Source organism: Pecten maximus, chromosome 3 (assembly GCF_902652985.1).
Source record: "Pecten maximus chromosome 3, xPecMax1.1, whole genome shotgun sequence".
Classification (NCBI taxonomy): domain Eukaryota; kingdom Metazoa; phylum Mollusca; class Bivalvia; order Pectinida; family Pectinidae; genus Pecten; species Pecten maximus.
In genome coordinates, this window is record NC_047017.1 from 46,248,076 (window position 1) to 46,270,566 (window position 22,491).

Below are 22,491 nucleotides of genomic sequence, written 5' to 3' on the forward strand. Positions count from 1 at the left end.
GCGAATATGAGCGATATATATATATCCATTGCTTAGTTTCAGAGAAGAAGTTGTTTATATCAATTTAGGCAAATTGACCCCGTCTGGCCCACCCCTCAGCCCTCAGGGGGGTCAGCCCTATCATTTGTACAATTTTGAATCCCTACCCCAAGGGGATATTACCAGTGAAATATGTGAGATATCCATTGCTTAGTTTCAGAGGAGACGTCGTTTATATCAATCTAGCCAAACTGGCCCTTTTTGGCCCCGCCCCTAAGACACCCAGGGGGTAATTAGCCCCACCATTTGTACAATTTTGAATTCCTACCCCAAGTAGGTGCTACAAGGCAAATACGTGAGATATCCATTGCTTAGTTTCAGAGGAGAAGTTGTTTATATCAATTTAGCCAAATTGACCCTGTTTGGCCCCCTCAGCGCCCCGGGGGGTCAGCCCCACCATTTGTACAATTTTGAGTCCCCACTCAGTAGTGATGCTACCAGGCAAATATGAGCGATATCAATTGCTCGGTTTCAGAGAAGAAGTCGTTTATATCAATAGAGCCCAATTGACCACATTTGGCCCCGCCCCTCAGGCCCCTGGGGGGTCAGCCCCATCATTTGTACAATTTTGAATCCCCACCACATCGTGATGCTACCAGGAAAATATGAGCGATATCCAATGCTCGGTTTCAGAGAAGAAGTCGTTTATATCAATATAGCCCAATTGACCACATTTGGCCCCGCCCCTCAGGCCCCTGGGGGGTCAGCCCCATCATTTGTACAATTTTGAATCCCCATCACATAGTGATGCTACCAGGAAAATATGAGCGCTATCCAATGCTCGGTTTCAGAGAAGAAGTCGTTTATATCAAAATAGCTAAATTGACGCCTTTTGGCCCCGCCCTAGAGGCGCCCAGGGGGTCAGCCCCATCATTTGTACAATTTTGAGTCCCCTACCCATAGGGATGCTTCTGACCAAATTTGGTGAAATTCCGATCAGCGGTTATGAAGAAGAAGTCAAATAAGTCAATTGTTGACGGACGGACGGACGACGGACGGACGGACGGACGACAGACGGACGACGGACGACACGGTATGGCATAAGCTCACCTTGGTCCTTCGGACCAGGTGAGCTAATAATTGTGTTATCAATACATGTAAGTACTTCAGAAAAAGGTAAAAAAAAAAACCCAGTACGAAGTGCTTTTTTTACAATGTATACAAATAAGTATTTCATGTATTAACATCAAATGCTTACAATATGTAAGTGCATTAGTTGGGTTAGTTGTATAATACGCTGGTTAATAGATCGTGTGTACAATGGTGAAGCGTCTCTGTGAGACTGGGTACCGGCCTGATGGGAGCTGAGATCCCCTCCGCCGACGTTAATATATATCTTGCCTCTACCTAGTAACATGGAATCCTTCCCCAATGATAGCAGGGGTTCAGGTTTCAGCAGCCCGAGGAAGCCTACATCACACTGTACACATTAGTCACACGCCACTTCTAAAAACTTGCTCAACTTTGTTGGTGTTTGGTGCACAATCAGTTGGATAGACGATTTTACGAAACTTTTCTGGGATTTTGAAGTTGTATTTTAAACTTTTATAGACAGTGTAGTCTTACTAGAAGGATAATCGACATTGGAATTTCTTTTGGAATTTTAAAGTTGTTTATAAATAGACATAAACAACAACACTGGTGCCTGTGGTATAGGTATATTGAAGACATTGTTGTTATTGGTACGTAACTTGTCTGGCAACCTGTGTCTGAGAGTTTTCGGGAATTAAAGCGATTATCTACAGAAGTCTCCCCTAAAACAACAAGATGGGAGGAAATGCTCGTATCACCGGGATTAAACCATAACCTTTATCACGTATCATTACTTGTGTGATTGTTACAGACACAGGATTAACAGATATACACACCGATAGATACAGAAAATATCATCAGGTATATATATCTATATACTTACCAGGATTTTACAAACTCCTCCTACACTATAAAACAGCTGGACTATCGGGTTTATTATTCTTTGTGCGTGTGTGAACCTCGTATTATAACAGGTAAGTGTCAACCTTATGGTACACTTAAAAAATAACATAATACTGTTTTTCATTTTTAATATATATACCTTTGAATAAGGTCATGAATATGTATAATGCCCTTTACTGATCCTCTCTATTAATTATCCCCTTGATTACCTATCCTTAACATTCCCAACACTTCCACTAACTAACATTCCCGACCAGTCCACTATCTATATCTAAAGCCCTACTGTTACCCTGACTCCTAAACTCCTTTTCTTCATATCCTGATATATATCCCCCGCTCCGTCCACCTGCTATCATCATTTTAACCTTCCTCAGACCTAACATGATCCCGACACTTCATGTAGTTACATTTTATATAAACCCCTTCTCTACCCCTAACACATTACCGACCACTCCTGTAGTATAGCTACACCTTTATATAAACCCCTTCTCTACCCCTAACACATTGCCGACCACTCCTGTAGTATAGCTTCATTTTTATATAAACCCCTTCTCTACCCCTAACACATTACCGACCACTCCTGTAGTATAGCTACACCTTTATATAAACCCCTTCTCTACCTCTAACACACTACCGAACCCTCCTGTAGTATAGCTTCATTTTTATATAAACCCCTTCTCTACCCCTAACACATTACCGACCACTCCTGTAGTATAGCTTCATTTTTATATAAACCCCTTCTCTACCCCTAACACATTACCGACCACTCCTGTAGTATAGCTTCATTTTTATATAAACCCCTTCTCTACCCCTAACACATTACCGACCACTCCTGTAGTATAGCTTCATTTTTGTATAAACCCCTTCGCTACCCCTAACACATTACCGACCACTCCTGTAGTACAGCTTCATTTTTATATAAACCCCTTCTCTACCCCTAACACATTACCGACCACTCCTGTAGTATACATGTAGCTTCATTTTTATATAAACCCCTTCTCTACCTCTAACACACTAGCGAACCCTCCTGTAGCTACACCTTTATATAAATCTCTCCATTACTTCTAACACATTACCGTATAGCTTCATATTTAGTTAAACCCCTTCTCTTCCACTAACACATTACTGAATCCTCCTTTAGCTACATTTTAAACAATAATTCCCTTCGCTACCCCTAAACTCCTTCGCTACCCCTTACACATTACCGATCACTTGTGTAGTTACACCTTTATATAAATCTCTCCATTACTTCTGACACATTACCGTATAGCTTCATCTTTATATAAACTCCTTCGCTACCCCTTACACATTACTGAATACTCCTGTAGCTACATTTTAAACAATAATTCCCTTCGCTACCCCTAAACTCCTTCGCTACCCCTTACACATTACCGATCACTTGTGTAGCTACACTTTTATATAAATCTCTTCATTACTTCTGACACATTACCGACCGCTCAAGTAACTACATTACAAAATAAACCTCTTCACCACCCCTAACATATTCCCAAACCCTATCGTAGCTACACTTTTCAAAGGATTAAACCTCTTCCCTGACTATACCTAAACTATTCCTGGATGTCCAGTAACTAAGTACCCATCTCTTGACCACTGTCTTGCCCTCCTGAATGTCCAGTAACTAAGTACCCATCTCTTGACCAATGTGTTGCCCTCCTGAATGTCCAGTAACTAAGTACCCATCTCTTGACCACTGTCTTGCCCTCCTGAATGTCCAGTAACTAAGTACCCATCTCTTGACCAATGTGTTGCCCTCCTGAATGTCCAGTAACTAAGTACCCATCTCTTGACCAATGTCTTGCCCTACCATTTCCCTGACACCACGACTATTCACCCATAACCCTTACACATTCCCAACCCTTCCAAAACAACAATACACCAAGCGTACTTATGACACCGACTTGGTACATCCCCTTGCCGTGTAAACACATACCGGTCTATATGCCAAATGCTGCACACACGATTCCAAAATACACTCAACATCCAAAACATCTAAACAACAGGTGACGAAAATTGGCTTGGTGACAGTGTTTAGTGCGGGAGGGCTGACGATGTCGTAATTCACTTACTGTATAGATAATAATAATACTAAAGGATAGTAATGTGTACAGTCAGATAATACGTCTCTATATCTATATCTTAATATAATTTAACGTAGTTAGAAAGTATTATTAATTGTCATTTCGTGATATTTATTATATCCGACCAAATGATAGTTCTTTTAAAAGAATATCTAGTTTAATTTCAAAGTCCCTAATCGTTGGCGAATATCATGCGCAATGTTTTCTCCCGAATTTTTCTGCTTGTCCCCATGTTCTGGGTGATCTACCTAACGCGAAGATCCCTTTTGTTACCTTCTGATCATGATTTTTGTTTTTTTGAATTTTTAAAACATTTATGATGTCGCCTCTCAATCTCCGGTATATAAGGTTAAGAATACCTATATTTTTAAAAGCTCTCGACATGCAACTTCCCAACCTGGTAATAGTTTCGTAACGCAACTTTACTCCATACACTGACTGCATTTCTCTATACACTTCTAAAAGTCTTAAAAGTTGTGTGATAGATACTCTTGACGAGCCCCGATCAAGGCTAATACAATGTCTCTATATATACCGTCTCGGACACATGATACATTTTAATATTATGTCCCTATAATATACCGTCTCGGACACAGAATACATGTTAATATCACGTCTCTATAATATACTGTCTCGGACACAGAGTACATGTTAATATTATGTCTCTATAATATACTGTCTCGGACACAGAATACATGTTAATATCACGTCTCTATAATATACTGTCTCGGACACAGAGTACATGTTAATATCATGTCCCTATAATGTACTGTCTCGGACACAGAATACATATTAATATTATGTCTCTATAATATACTGTCTCGGACACAGAATACATGTTAATATGATGTCCCTATAATATACCGTCTCGGACACAGAATACATGTTAATATGATGTCCCTATAATATACCGTCTCGGACACAGAATACATGTTAATATTATGTCCCTATAATATACTGTCTCGGACACAGAATACATGTTAATATTATGTCCCTATAATATACTGTCTCGGACACAGAATACATGTTAATATCACGTCCCTATAATATACTGTCTCGGACACAGAATACATGTTAATATTATGTCCCTATAATATACCGTCTCGGACACAGAATACATGTTTGTAGATCATGATTTATTTGAACACGAATCGCGAGATGGTTTATAATATTCTACTTTAACTATTATATTAAAAAAAGAAAGAAAAGAAATCCCAAAACATCTCAAATAAATCTCATTTCTATGATCTGGGATAAGACTCAATATCTAAATTTTTCTATCAGAAATAATTCTATTAGAAATTTACAAACATTTACCACCGGATATTGTGCGAGAAGAAAGGTGATAAAGACTTTTAATTAGTTTCACATATTACTGTAATTTTTTTCAAGTCCCACTTCTGTCCTGTAATCAATCGACATTTGTCCTGTATATCTGTTCCATTGTATTCCTGGTGCATCCTTTGGCCAGGTGAATATAATGACCGTCTCTTGAAGAACCGTTCGACAACCTCTAACGAAACACTATACAGTTTTGTATTTAGACCTCGTATTTTTTGAAGTCACTGTCAGTTGTACACCAAGTACAGCTACATGACACGCTAATTTTACAGAAAAAAAATAATTTAATGAAACGTTTGAAGTGCTGGTAGATATCAGATGAGCATCCCAATTCAACACAAATGCCCGTCTTCATACAGCTTAGTAGGTTTAATCATGTAAAACTCCAAACAAACACGACCGTGTACATGTTTTGCTGTAGTTATGTGGTGATATCCGTCTTTTACGTACGAAGTATGATCCGTGCTTAGACACAACCTTCCATCCATCAATACTATTGTTGTATCGATTAGTTTTGAAATGATTATAAATAATTCAACACAGATAAGTCCGGTGCACGAGCTCAGCGCGTGAGTTTCCGTGAATAGTAACATGGTATGACTAGTTCTTAATTAACTCTCTTCTCTTTTTTTGTAACTTTCAAAGGCGTTTCTGGATTTTACCTGTTGGACGTGCATTAAACTCACCTGTTGCAGACTCGCCTGGAAACGATTAGATGCGGATGAAGCTACTCAGGATGTGCTAGGGAATGTAGAGTTGTGTTTATGTGTTGGATATTACTACTGTCACCCCTAAGTGTTGAGGACACAGTGAAGACAACATGAGCCTTGTGTTTCTCGGTATCTTCCCAATACTTCTGTGTTCTAACCTTGTAAGTGGTGACCTTGGTCCGCCCATCACCATAGCGAGATGTCGTGTCAACTGTCTACAGGTGGTAAGTGTTTCACAAATTATCCATTTTGGAAAATAAATAGTATATACTCTCAAAAAAGCCAATTTTTCGAATAGAAATTTACAATTTTCTAGCATTTTTAAGCTAAGATTTTTGTATTTTTGATAATTTGTAGAACGACAGTAAATATAACCATTTATACAAGTTATATTCAGAACTAAAATGTGAGTTTGAACCACTGTTGATTGTTTGCAACTTACGTTATAAAGAATGCCCTGAGCTTCTTAAATTTATCTTAAAGAGACCACATCTGTTGCCGCCAGGACAATAAAAATTAAACATCATAAACTATAACAGTTTATCAAAGGATCCATCGAAGACAATGCATATCGATTGTGTTATAATATGACGTCGGGCAGCATGTCCCTCTCTTAAAAGATACAACATTGACAATTAAGAGACATACACTTTTTAATCCATTGACAAGTTATCCAGGTTGAGGTTGTAATATTTATATGTCTTTATCTCTGACCTGGACATGTTTCACTCCTGATAAAAATGGCCGTTTCCTATAATCAGAAAAATCCGTGTCTGTATTACAGCAGAATGATGCCACTTCTTTGCTCATCAAGGTTTCGTCTCCTATAAATTGTGAGAAACACTTAAAGAAAAGGAACGGTTTTGTTTCCAGCCCACTTGTTGCTTACCGAAATAGAACAAGTGTTTGTAAATGTTTCTACAAAGAAAGGTTTTATGACGCGGATGGTATACATAAGACGGGCAACTCGACACGTTGATTAGTGATTCACGTTTTTCACCCCCAAAAAAGTTGAATGAAATTGTTTTTAAACAAGAACCAGATTTTCCTCTTTTGAGATTTGTAAAATCTATGTATCTAAACTACAGCGTGTACTAGCAGATGTTGATATAGGTTTCCAGTAGACAGATACAAAGTTACCAAATGTATTAAGAATTTATATTGAGGTATTTTTATATATAAATCAACATTCAAATGATAAAATCGATTATCTGTAGAAAACAGTAGTTCTTTCTACGGCCTTAACGTAAACATTATATGTAAGCAATGTTTGCACAGATTGTTTTCGGAAAATGGAGAAGATGAATATTGAGGTAGCAGGTAGCCGTATACACTGTATACATCTACGTTCACTGAAGGTGAAATTGCCCAGTTTGCTTAACAGTAAAAACACTTTCATGTTTACTCTTTTCTGCTGAATAAAACCATTGAGACAATGAAATGAAAAGTTGGTAAATTCTTTCACTGCGCGGTTAAAACTGTTAAAACTTAAGGTTCCAATAAAACAATCGGATCAGTAGACTAAAGAACAGCGCCTGGTACCTTGTAACTGTAATAGTAAGTTAAAGCACCTCTAACACAAGATTCATTACTACCTTTTACCAGGTATACTTGTTATCCTGATTGTACTACTGATCACCTTACGTACCTGTACAACTCAACAGTAGTTACCAGTAATACATTAACAGGCAGAAACATTCACGTAGCCATTATAAAATTCCTTTCGATTCTATAAATTGTCTGATCTTATGAAATAAATTTTCTCTCTAAGAACAAAAATATACGTGCATTTACCGTAAAAATATTGCAAGGAAAAAAAACATCTCCAAGCCTGTATCCCTTGATACTTTAGTTGGATAATGATGTTGATGAGGCGAATTGAACCTGAATAGTTTGGCATGTTGTACGGTGTAATAACGCTCTTGCTATCTTGGGTATTTAATGGCAATATAGTCCAACCTTTTGACATAAGCACATGTTTCCCACAGTATGTTTTCATGTTCAATTTAAGTGGATTTGAATACTGGACTTTTTCAATTCAAAAAAGAGATAAGTGATGGGCATGTTTTGTGATTACATATTACTATTAAGTGTTAGTTTAATACCAAAATATAATTTTAATAAACAAATTTACAACATTATCGCTGGGTAGTGTGGTGTTACATACACACATGCGTACATTACATACATATGTATAGCGTATGCTGAACGTGGATATGTAATTAATAACATATGTTTTAATTGTTTTGTTACTTTCTGTGGTAAAGCGTTTGTAAATGTAAAACATGATATTCCAGTGAGTATATAAACAGATTTGCTACATGCTACTTTTGATATTTAGATGATCACGCCCAGTTAAATGATGACAGGTCATTTAATGAATAAACGGGGATATGTTGCACCTAAAGAGGACCACATGTTATTATATATACATATTATACGGATATATACAAGTGATGATTCATGTGTGGGTTTAAACTATTAAACAAGGAGACGAGTGCCAATAATTTAGACCACTCAACGAAGAAAATTGACAAATTGATCCAGTCTGGTCTACATTCTCTCCGCAATGATAGGAATATTAAACATCATCAATATTATACAACACTTAGTATGATAAACAACATCAATACTATACAACACTTAGGACGATCAACATCATCAATACTATACAACACTTAGGACGATCAACATCATCAATACTATACAACACTTAAGACGATAAACGACATCAATACTATACAACACAAGGGATGATAAACATCATCAATACTATACAACACTTAGGATGATAAACAACATCAATATCATACAACACAAGGGATGATAATCAATCACAATATTATACAACACTAGGAATGATAAACAACTTCAATACTATACAACACAAATGATGATAAGCAACATCAATACTATACAACACAAATGATGATAAACAACATCAATACTATACAACACTAGAGATGATAAACAACAGCAATGATATACAACACTAAGGACGATCAACATCATCAATATTATACAACACTTAGGATGATAAACATCATCAAGAATATGCAACACTTAGTATGATAAACATCATCAATACTATACGATACTAAGAATGATAAACAACATCAATAATATACAACACTTAGGATGATAAACATCATCAAGAATATGCAACACTTAGGATGATAAACAACATCAATACTATACAACACTTAGGATGATAAACAACATCAATACTATACAACACTTACGATGATAAACAACATCAATACTATACAACACTTAAACACTACATTGACAACAGTAATACTCACAACAACAATAGATATCGATATTTACCGAGGCTCAAGGTGAGCCTTCATATTTTTTATGAAAATATAAATTATCCAAAATCTGTAACAGATATAGCCATGTCGCCCCGACAAAAGGGCCATAAATAATAGTCTGACGTCACAAATGTGGAATGTATGTTTTAGGATAAATACCAGCATATCGGTTATAGAGTTTATAGAATGGTTATCAGTAAACACAGTAAGGGCATGCATGTAGTAATATAGTTACTGGTAGATACTCAAATCAAACACATATCGTATATGACGTTTTCAAAATCTTAGAATCGGTGAAAAATGTGATTACTATGACCCTTCGCGACAGCTCAACAGATAACACATTAATTGCATTAACTATAGTAAACGGATGCTTATATATGATTTAACCTTCCTTGCCCTAGTTTTTACAAGTTTATCTGATACAAGTTTGATCTGATTCAACCTTCCTTGCCCTGGTTTATAAAGTTTGATCTGATTAAACCTTTCTTGCCCTAGTTTATAAAGTTTTATATGTTCAACCTGCCATGCCCTAGTTTTTAAAGTTTTATATGATTCAACCTGCCATGCCCTAGTTTTTAAAGTTTGATCTGATTAAACCTTTCTTGCCCTAGTTTATAAAGTTTTATATGATTCAACCTGCCATGACCTAGTTTATACAAGTTTTATCTGAATCATCAGTTTGTGGTTATGAAATGTTTCCGTGAAGGAGATGTATTTTAGAAAATATTGAGAGGACTTTCTCTTACACCACTTTATATGCTGATAATTATACTGATATCACATACTGCAAAAAATACATTTAATTTCGAATTATGTGAGAATCATATTATTGTCAACTATATTTTTATAAATACAGTAAGTTAGATTCCTATGAAATCCCCAAAAGAAAATAAACCGGGTACGCGTTACAAATGTGTATACTTTTATTTCCATGTATCTTTATTACTGTCCTTTATAGACAGGTATATATTACAAGTTTGTGAACATTAATCATGATACCCGTTTTGCCATTTATATAATGTATATAGTGACTAAATCATATGCAAATAGCATTTGAAATATATGTTCTTTTTATATTTCATTTTATGTTGCTTTAATCGAACTCCTTCTTTGTATCATATTATACAAATACTGGTTGTAAGGCATTTTCGCTATGTGAATCTACAGTGTACATGCAACGTTATATAAAGCTGCTGTTTCGATCACCACAAATGTAACATAAACACAATGCTTTATGCAGCAATACAGAAAATGGTATACATACGCTGGCACATACTAACATATGTTACTACTAAGGTATTAAAATCCGCTTAGAACACGTATACCTCGGAAATGTTATGTATAAAGTTAAAAAACATTCCTGATGTTAGTCTTGTGTTAAATCATTTTCATACAGATATTTCAAATTCTTACAGCATCATTTTTATGAGAAACTAAAAAAAGGAGTGTTTCTCAACATATAGAACTTGGTCGGTTATGAAAAGAAGCTACATGTAGGAAACGCTATGCATACCATCACCGTTGGAATTCAACGGTTCAACAAATATGAGAATTTGTGTGAAAACCTAAAGAAGAAAAAATCCTGATTAGTATAAAATAGGACAAAACATAGATTTACATCAACACTCTCAATGGGGAGTCGACAACCACTTCCTGTTTAAAACCTCGTTTGGACTAAATTGTTAAGTCAATTGTTATTTTGATTATGAATTTTACCAATGTAATGGGTTGTTTTGTTGATTGATTTTCAGACCTTGAAACGGAGTGCTCGAATAGATGGTGCAGTTTGTCAACGCAAAAACAGTTGTCGGATGGTAAGTTGTTAGGTGATAATGTACATCTGTACATCGGTGGTTGTTAATAATCGTTTACATTTGTTTTCAAAACGTTTATAGACAGGAATTTGTCTGTTGAGATGAAATCTTGACTATTGTTGTTATTAAACATTACAATCTACATTAATAGTTTTATTATCAGGATAAAAAGGGTGCTCCATTCAAAAGGCATCTTTTCATTTGGGTTTGAAAACATGCCGCTATCAAACCGGCACACCAATGGCAGTTCCCCGTGATATTAAAATTCAATACAACAGAAAACAACCCTCTTTTTACCGACGATTTGCACATAGTGGCTTGTTATCAGGAACAGTTATTTCATATGACATTTTGCGAAAAGGGACTTCTTTTTTAAACTCGTGATACCATATCAATCTACAGTGAAGTGTATCTAACATGATGTGACAAACGCTACCTGTCTATGTTACAGTGTTGGGATCTATGTCCGTTACTGTTCAGGAGTTTTGACGTGTGGGGGTCCCTGTGTGACAACCAGGGCAGATGTGTGAGTACAATTTTTGTTACAATTCAAGCCGAAGTATACATTATATGATGTATGTAAAGAGGATGTAGTGTTATTTTACAGGTCAGATGTAAGAATAATACAGGTTAGGTGTACTGTGTCATAACGAGGTTCTACATGTTGCCTATCTGGATGTTCAGCCAAAATGAATCTATCAGTACTTTGTAATTTATAATAAAAGCATGCACAAACATTAGATGTGTTTTATGAGAAAATGATACATATAGTATTTTGATATGATTTATCGTCGTTGTTAAAACTGTCTTTCGTTTCATTTTGAAGCACAAAGGATGCAAAACGGCATGTGCTTTCAAGAAGAACGTTCCGTCAGGTAAGGTTTTAAACTCTTTCATGGTGTGATCGATACTATTGGGAGAAGGATTGTCATACATAATACAACCCATATACATTGTATAAGAATGGACGCACCTGTTTTGTCCCGAATATATTGAATTTCACGTGAAGGAATATTGCTTGTGTACGGATGCATCGACAGTCTTGTACGAAGAAGATTTCATTAAAAACAATAAACATTAAAAAATCGCTGAATAGCTTGTAGTTTAGAGCCTATGCTACTTATTCAAAATAAGCAAGTGATTTGTTCAGTCAGGATGGGTTTCGTTGCTGTACAAACAAATAAGAAGCCAGACTTTAAAAAATCAGAGGTTACTAAGTTTATAAAGGAGGAAAAACACCTACACATGATGATATGACGTTTTTTTTCAAGCATGCATGTTTATCGTTGCCAATATTAAGTGTTGATTAAAATGGAAGGTGTTTCATGCTGTCATAGTATCTTTTACTCTATCACCAGCCCACGGAACACTTAGTAAAAATTATCATCTATCTGTTCCATCTCAGAGGCAGACAGAAAATAATCATTTCTCCTCTCAAAATCATTATATCAGACGCTAGGCTAACAGGACGTTGATTTTCCGTGATCGTGAGATTCAAATTGATTTCTTACTTTGAAAGTTATATTAAAAGTAAATAAACACTTGTGGAATATAGTTTTGAATTAAGGACTTCATGAGTAAAGTTTTAATTAAGGTTGATTCCCCCCCCCCCCCCCCCCCCCCCCCCCCCCCCCATCATAACCCCACTTACACTCAACTTGTGTACATTATTTATAGAAAGATTAATTTAACGTTCTATAATAATTAATGATTGAAGACTAATGTTATAAAATCAGTTCACCTGTTATAGGAAACACACTGGCTCTCTTTGATCATCACTGCTGATTCAGTAAAAGGCGCACTAACGATTAGCCCAAACAATAAGTGTTTGTTAGAAACACCCTTATACTGACAATATAGTACTACAAACGATCTACAAGTGTATTTACCATAGTCACAAACTTTTATATATGTTCATGTTATCTATGGAGTGTTTGGGAATCGCACCACATTTGCTACCATCAAAATGTTAATGACCTGAACAGCGATGCCCTACTAACTAGATATGTGTGGATGAAGACTACATTCAACAAAACCAATTCAGGAGTGGAGGAAAAATATGCCTGCTGTATTTTACTGCATGTCGTACGAGGCGACTAATTGTGGGGGCCCTGTAGGTTCGATGGTGTTTTTTCTGTTAAGGGAGAGTCCAACAACTGAGGCGAAAATGAGATAGCTGAGTAAACGAAAAGGAGAGGAAGATAGTATCTATGTCAACTCTCTGAAATACGAATGTTGAATATTTAACTTGGTGGTTCCTTTAAACCTAAGGACCTCATCAACTGGTTTTAGAGAAAATTCTTTCTTAGTTTAGCGGAAAACCTATATATGTCTGGAGTGTATCGGGGTTTTCTACACACCTGTTATATTTAATGTATACATATGATTTGCTCTAGCTGCTATCGAAATAATAATTCAGCATTTGCAAAAATATTCTCTGAAGAGAAAAATCATTTCAAGAAAAAAATATGATTTGCATAGAGCCTTCCGACAAAAAAAAATGTGATGAAAATTAATTACGATAAGTTCCTTTATCTCTGTTTTGTTTGAATTTCCTCTGAAAATTGTTTTTGATTGAAAATTGTTTTTGATGTATGTTTCCATCTGCAGTGATTTAGAAAATGGGTTAGATTAAAAGAAACGACGACTTTTATACGCATATCTGGCAATATCTTATGTAACTGGGACCAGCTGTACTTGAAACCTCATTAACACATTAAGGCCGCTTTACTGACACTGGTTGCTATTAAATATTATTTCAGATTTATTCATAATAAGCGGTTATGTATTTTTCAGAAGAAATTCTTGCACGTATCCATAAAAATCTACAGAAATATATCCCGAGTAAACATTTGTAATAATACGGATTTATATGGAATATAGCAAAGCATGATTTTACCTCAATGTTACATCTCGCAATTTACATTATAGAAAGCAAATGTTTTTCGCGTTATGTTTTATCTACTTTGAACTGAACATATGAAAACAGTCGCTAATCATAGAGAACATTGTTTGTGTTGGGCGTAATGTCATATTAAGGAACGTACATAAACACGAAGAAATCGATTTAGATTGTTATAAAAGATATTATGTTTTGTTAATTTTAGTTCCAAAGACCCAAGACATCACTTGGGAATTTCCTGAAAAACCCTTCCTGGAGCAGTACCGAGAAACACAGAGATGTCAGGTGTTCTGGTCTCGTCCTGTTCCGTCAGTACCCGTAACCGGAAAGGCCCCATTTGTTTACATCCTCATGGCACGTGATTCCACCGAAGAGGACAGTCACTGGATAGAAGTCAGCCAGGTAGGTTAAAATATCCCAAATCCTCTTTTAGTATCTTTTATATGTATCGACGGGAAAGGCAAGTGATCTTTTGATGCCGATTTCACAAACTATAAAGGTATATCTTGTATCCTATTGAAATAAGAGAAAATAAACAGCTCTGCGTAACATAAATAAGAGGAAATAAACAGCGCTACGTGACATAGATGCATGCTTATGTATTCTATATAATGTAGGGGGAGAGGGAGGGGGGGGGGGGGGCTAACATATTTAACTTTATATATATTGACGTTGCTATGATATGACTCGGAGTACTTGATTTGTGGGCATACACACATGAATACACGTACTCTGCAGCACCTGGCTAAGGAGAGCCAACGCACTATATTAAATGATGAATATCTGACATGCAGTTCTACAAACCATTTGAAAATTAATTTAAATTTCATTCTTATCAGAAAATTATTTTTTTTTTTCAACTTTGATTGTGTAGCTATGAAATGATATCGCACATGTATCAAGTATATGTTGATATAGTGACATTGTGCGATGCTTTTAATACCACAACACTTCAACGAAACACCGCGTCAAAGCGATGACAGACAACTAGGAAAGCTGGATAAACATGTATATGTGATAGGTACACAGTTGTCCATTACGCAGTGGAATCAACTTCCAAAATCCTATAACTGTATACGTAAAGATTTCTGAATTTAATTCCGAGCCTTTCTTAAGATGATCTTGTTATATCTTGGAAGTTCATCTGATATTAGGGTACTTCCATCTGTTTCCACATAATACACTCTATTGCTTCCTAAACATTTTTATGATTAAAACTCAGTCGGGATCTTTTGGAGATTATTTCGATTCTGAAAAAATATACGATAACGTTTTACCAAATGAACTTGAGCTTGTTGAGATATTTTCTCTTCCTGGGGTGCTAGAATGCTCCAGACTGAAACTTGCCTCTGCCCAAGCCGCCCTCGTTCTATCTACTTCCCCACTCCCATTGCAGTTTTAGGGTTTGATGAACGCCGAAGTATCTGCAGTCATGATTTCCACCACTAGAGTAGGCCAAATTTCATCAGATAAACCAGAATTATTGGCTAATCGAGGTTTGGTATCAGGTTTATAAAAGCTGCTAGAAATCTTATCTCTGTTGAAATGACCCAAATTCAGGCTAACTTTGATGGCGAGATTACCAGCACATTACACTGGCTAGGATTATACTTTTCCCACCAGTGTTTAACTGTTTTTTTCCTCTTATTTGTTTTACAACACGAGATTAGATTACACGTTCATTTTGATAGCACACGTATTGCTTAATATTTTTGAAAGTGAAATCACTGAAAATATTTGTAATTAGCATACAAAATAAAAAGCGAGAATCTAGAGGATAGTCGGCTATTTTAGTGTGATAAATCTAGAATGTTGTTAATAGGAGAAATGTGTAATATAAATGCTATGATTGAAAACTGTTATGTGTAACTGAATATGTAGAATTTTGAATAACAAACGCATATCATAAATAAATGCAAACGAATAGCTGTATGTACCACCATATGTAACGAGTCTCGTTCCACTCCCAGATTGCCTGTACTGTAGATGATGTATCCATTAACAACAACCAATGAGATTTGAATCTAGGTTCAAAAGGTTCAAATTTCTATGTCGGATTATCATTGGTCATATTAATACATGACGGATAACGATACATATTTTCTGATCATATTTCAATGTAATAGGCTTCCTTTAAACGAATTATTAAGAGAAATATGGATCCATTTCGTAATACATTTGTCTAAATATCATTCAGTTAAGATATATTTAGAATCAATTGTTACCTTAATCTGTCATCATATCTTCTATTAAATGTCTTCAAATTCAAAATACGTTTTAGATATATTTTAGAGATTAAGAATTATTACCTTCACATTTGTCGAACATTTACTACCCATTACAGTGACTTATGTTTTTTTGTATATTATTACATAAAAAGCCACGATGTATATATACAAGGCGTATGAGTATAAAAACAAAGATGAGTTTACCATCTGCTGCAGTCAGTAGACAAGCTTGTGTGTATGACTTATCCATACGACTTACGTAACACCATCATGTTAATACATAGGCAGTTTTTGCCAGGGTTTTGTTTTGAGTGATGTATGCCATCCATGTTGTAATGGTGACTTGAGAACTGGGGCGAAATCACGTACGCAAAACACACGATTTTTGTTAGCAGTTTAGAGCCTAAAAGTACTTTAAAGCAATATTATCATCGCCATGATTATGATTATAGTGATCTTTTCTGAAGAGTACTTAAACATATTGTAATAATCCTATGTTTTGTTATTATTATCATCAAACCAATTTCACATTGTTAAATCCAATTTAAATACAACCCTTCTTTATCTTTATGAAAGACATTTTGATGCCATAGTTTAATGACCGTAGACATTAAACAGACTACTGCATTTGACTAACATATATAAACAAAAACGACTTGATTGTTTGATTGGAAATAATTATACATACTAATATGCATCTGATGCTATAGCGTACTGGGTGTGTTTCTGTGTAAAAGGTCAATGGCTGCTTACAGTCTAGAAATAGATACCCATACAAACAGACTCATGCACAAAAGCATACTATTTACTATTTTTCTACATGTAGAAACCACAAATCCATATGCAGCTGTCAACGATTGCTCATAAAGTAGGCACGCTCCTGCAGGTATTGCACCTAGTGTTCTCCTGTGGTACATACCGGTACTCTTTAACCAATATTTTTATGGCCTTGGCCACAACTACCGAACTACAGAGGGAAGGCAATAACCAAAGACCACAAACCTGGGGCAATACTATCTAGTAATGGAATCACTGCAGGTTAACCCTCTGGTATATCAGTACTACAGTGTGTACTATAGATATATTATCGGTACTATTTGTTTATTTAGGTTAATAGGCCACATAATTGCAGAATAGCTCTCAGTCATTTCTGCATAATGCAGCTAGCGGCATAAACATAAGTATGTATAGATTATTATTTCTCTTGTTCCTCCTTCACTGCTTACATAATCTGTACACCTATACTTAGTATGTTGGGAAATCCCTCTCCCATTCGCCAATGTTTTGCTTCTCTGTCGATAAATATTCTCCTCTTCATCACGAGATATAGACTGGCCCCCTGTCTCTAGAATATTAAAATTATAAATAAAATTGAGCTTTATGATTTTGATCCTTAGAATATGTCTGATCCTAAGTTTCAAACTAGGGGCAGATAATCTGATATTAGAATTTAGCTTGGCAATTCTTAACAAAAAAAGGGTCTGGTGGCCAGTCTACACGGGATAGCAAGGTGCCCCTCCAAACTACCGATAATGTTTAGAAGCACTAGCACTATAAAAGAAGTATCTGAGGGGCCAATGACCATCAAAAGTATCTAATGTTGGGCATTATAAAGTATGTTTACAAATAAACAAGGTAGCATGAGGATACTGTACAAACTGTACGTATATTACCTTTACGTATAACTGTTTACTACAGCGCAGAACACTTGGCACTGCCTGTTGATGATGTTGATGAAAACCATGCAGGGTTAATTCCATTGCTCGAGATGGCGCAGCGTGTGGAATTTGTAACTATGTGGCCTAATTAAAATACGAGACATGTCTATATCCACTGGCTAAGTGTTTCCGAGCTAGTTTACATCGGTACAGTACTGCAGTACACAAAAGGGTCTAGTGGCATGGCAACAGATGTGACGGTTCCCAATACTGACCAATGTGACATGGCACAGGCAAAACATATGGAGAAGTTATTGTGACGATCAACATATTGTATCAAATAGTATCAAATCTTTATCTTATTTCCACAATTAAATGATTGGAACGCCAACTTAGTAAATCTTATGTATGACATACTATTCATTTACCAAAAACAGTTACAAATAAGATAATTGCTTTGTAGAAAAGCACATGTTTAATGTAATATACTCTACGTTCTTTCTGCGTCGGTTTTACCACTAAACCGCGATATTTGTATAACCAGGTAAAATTTGCTTCCGGCTGGAATTTGTAATTAAGAGCAAAAAATCCATCATTTTGTATCTACCATATTATATCACCTCGATTTAATCCCAGAAGATTTGAGGCAGAATAATGAAGTACAGATATTGATTACATTACACCTGAATTTCCCTCTAACACATAAACATGCATCTTCAAGACAAATTTCAACATACAGCACAATTACAGCAGTGCTTGTGGCTATGTTTAATCATAGACTTTTTAAGCCTGAGGAGGCTGCTGATTCTCAACTTTGTTTACGCTCCATTAACCTATGGACCCAATTGGTTGCACGGTACCTTATTGATGTTTTGTGGGACGTAAAATGCTACAACTTAACAGATCATCAACTCCTTTCTAACCGAAGACGCTACATATAAAAAAATGTGTTCAAAACATTACGTCCATATGAAAAGTTAATCATCACGGCAAATGCATGCATGACCGTATACAGGGTACGACAGGAGAAGGTAATTACTCGAACACAGAACACACCAGAAACATGCACAGTTCAGTAAGTTTACACCGACCATGGAGGGTTTAACACAGAAATTACACAGAGAATAACTCGTGAGTGTGGACTGTGCATAAAAGCTTAACTTAGTCTATGTGCACAAAACGTGGTCAACCCATACACTGTCGACTCATTAGTGTTTAAAGCTTTAACTATTTATACAAAGACACTCTCCTGATTAGCATGCAGTGCTTTAACATCTGTGTTGCACTAAGGAACCTAGTTTACAGTTGGCGTGGCTAGCGGAATTGCACTTTTCTTATGTCCATAATTATATAGGAAGGAATAATGTTTTTTAGGTTTACAGCTTACAGATTAACACAATATTAAATAAAACTATCGCAAGTTTTCCTTTTTATCGTGATTAACATGCGGTCAGCCTTTTTGACATCATGCATTTAATAGCAGTTGAAACATCCTATATTAAATCCATATTTCAGGTTCAAAATATATTTGGAAGTTTTGGTGGATGGGATAGCTTTATCAACTTAATCAACTATGTCTTTTGTTCCGAAACTCAATTTCGCAAGCTCATTTTACTAAGCAAGTAAAACATTAATGCTACCAAATTTGTGAAAAAGCCAAGCCGGAAAACCCAATAAAAGCACGAATCAGGACATTCACAAATTTAAATTCATAAACACTCATCATTTTCAAACTAACTCTAGATAGCCAATTCGTACAAAAGTGATCCAGGAAAAAAACGGTTTATAGTGACAAAACGAGCAAAACTCGGTTATGGAACATAAACATGAAAAAGAAAATAGAAAATAAAATATTATCAATATATTTGCCTCTGAATTAATACAATGTTTTTTAAATCAATATTCTAAGCTTGAGTTTTGATTTACAGACGGCGTCGGAAACCATTGCTCTGGACCAAACAAATCTCCCATTTTCACCCGAGTTCTGGCTTATGGCGGTCAACAAGAATGGGACTAGAGTAGACAACTTTGTGGATGCAGGCTACACGCCAATAGAAGGATGTAAGCTTGATCTCGTTTAGAAATAATATGCTAATCTTCTGGATTATTTATTAAGTGAAATATCTTAACAGTGAAAAATAAGATAACAAATAGCTTGGTACTTCATTTATATTGGAGTTGCATTCACGTTGAAATTTGATTTATTTATGAAACCATTTATGTATTCCAGCTATGACGGTAAAAGATGTTGATGAGGTAAGGGGTATAGCGTCTACAGGGAAGTTGAATTTGACGGTGAGGATGTTGGAGAGCAACCTGGACGGTAATGTTGGAGCATTAATCGAATGGAATCATCCAGCGCATATACAGTCTCATGGGGACCAAGAAATATCATACGCTTTGACATTATTTCTGCAAGAATGTGGCATCTTTGAGGACAGTCCACATTGCAACATACCACCGCAATATTTCGAACACGAGGACCGCTTTCGCTTCTCTGACAAGGTATGTAATTTTATCTACATTGCTATTGATATTCTGTAATAGAAGATGCAATTTTGGTCAAACACAATATCTTGTCTTCAATATTTTTTGAGATTATTGTTTTGCGAATATTAAAGTAGTTATCACTGTCTGTTCTGTAGCCGTCGTCGAATATCGAGGTGATGTATAATGCCGAGTACATGGTTAGGGTAGAATACGAGGACAAGTCGGGTGTATTCAGACAGGACAAAATCTTCCTGACGCCGTTCTGCCCCGATGTGGACGTGGAGACATTTAAATACTGCCCTCCGGATTTATCCGCCTCTACCGATATCCCGGTTACAGATGATTCTGCAGAAGGTAAAGCATTGTTGCGTTAACTGCTCATAATCATTCCACAGTATGTTGATAAAGTATATTTTAAATGGCTCTGACATTGGTTATATTACCAATTCCGTTAATTCTCCATTTATTGTCAATTTTAAGATATAAAGATAAGACGTTATCTTTGTTTTTTTTATGTTGATAAGAGATCAGAAAACTAGCAATACAAGGCAATCTCCAACGGCTATTGTTTGTGTCGCGAACGTCAATCCTCTGGAATATGTCGTTGGAAAATCGACAACGAAGACAAAGTATCCCCAAAGATACACCTAATGATACATACACGATTAACCAGGTTTAACTCAGCAAGCCCTATTTGCTTAGCTGAGGACAAAAACGTCAAACGTTTTTTCCGCCGTTACATCATGTTAAGAAGAACCAGATAAAAGACAAGAGTCAATGAGGCTTATAGTGCTCTGCTGAGTCTCTAGGAGGCGGAACTTTGAACTTTGTAGAATTCGGCGTTGGGTTTTATGTGATGTGAACACCCCTATGTAGTAAAAGATGATTGCAGATGAAATAATGGGATTGATTATCTAACAAATATAACAGGTCTGTAAGTCATTAGTGCTCAGGACAGGCATGGATTCGGCAAACAACCACGTGCTTGGCTTCTCATGAAGTAACAACTAGCCTACCTCACGACAGCGTCGCCCCTTTAAATTGGATTGATGTTTATTGTATAATGGTAGATTTCAAACTGTATAGTAAAGACTAAATGAAACAACAGAAGTCCTAGATATTATGGTCGGTCATTACTACAACTGCTGGGTCTCTCAGAGTCTTGACTTGTAAGCACTTTCTATCGTCGTAATGGCGTGTAGTATTGATGTACCCCTAGTCATTGTTGTCATTATACCTCTAGATCACAAGACTGGCGGTTATTCTAACACTCCAGCTTCTGTATTTAGTGTGTAGCTTATCAGATACCAACAAGTGTACTTTTCATGTATGAAAGAGTGGATTATACCTAAAAACTGTTAAAATCAATACTTAAAAGGAAATAAAACGAAGACACATTTAAGAAATACCAATTTGCTTCAACTGTCCATTTTCAAAATTTCTGCTGATTATTTGTGATATTAAACGCTTATTATGTGAAGCAACAAACATGTTTTAGTTGATATTATACATTGTAATGACTTTATGATAATTTGTAGTTACAACGAAAACCCATCAATCTCGCATATGAATATTCCAACATATTTCCATATTCCAGATATCAATGGAAAAAAACGTTCCTGCCATCAATTATCATTGGGTACACGTTCATTATGTTAGTAGATATTATATTTTTATCCTGTATACATTAAAGACGCTTCATCACAGGCTAACGGAAATAATGATCGATTAAAATGAAAGAATACCGTTATATATTTGTATACCATGCAAACTGTTACATGCTTTACGCTATTACCACCATCCAATAGTTTTAGCTTCGCTTTTTGTTGTTTTTAATTAAAGATATAAAAAAATATATAACCGTTTTGTCATATAGCGATCATTTCATGAAAATTCTATTCTTGTTTGTTTGTGTTTATTATGTTATTTATATCCCTACCGTGGACGCCATTTTA

At 35.8% G+C, this 22,491-nt stretch overlaps 1 protein-coding gene across 1 annotated transcript in view; it reads left to right on the top strand.

Moving 5' to 3' along the window:
• The first annotated feature begins 1,503 nt into the window (after window positions 1–1,503).
• The window catches only part of LOC117324338 (ephrin type-A receptor 4-A-like), a 46,716-nt gene continuing 25,728 nt past the window's right edge, over window positions 1,504–22,491 (top strand). Inside the window, exons 1-9 of the mRNA XM_033880133.1 lie at window positions 1,504–2,045; window positions 6,060–6,348; window positions 11,196–11,258; window positions 11,710–11,784; window positions 12,085–12,133; window positions 14,366–14,562; window positions 19,975–20,107; window positions 20,277–20,551; window positions 20,692–20,890. Coding sequence (XP_033736024.1) covers window positions 6,235–6,348; window positions 11,196–11,258; window positions 11,710–11,784; window positions 12,085–12,133; window positions 14,366–14,562; window positions 19,975–20,107; window positions 20,277–20,551; window positions 20,692–20,890 — 1,105 coding nt within the window. The 5' untranslated portion in view covers window positions 1,504–2,045; window positions 6,060–6,234. The remainder of the gene's footprint in view (window positions 2,046–6,059; window positions 6,349–11,195; window positions 11,259–11,709; window positions 11,785–12,084; window positions 12,134–14,365; window positions 14,563–19,974; window positions 20,108–20,276; window positions 20,552–20,691; window positions 20,891–22,491) is intronic.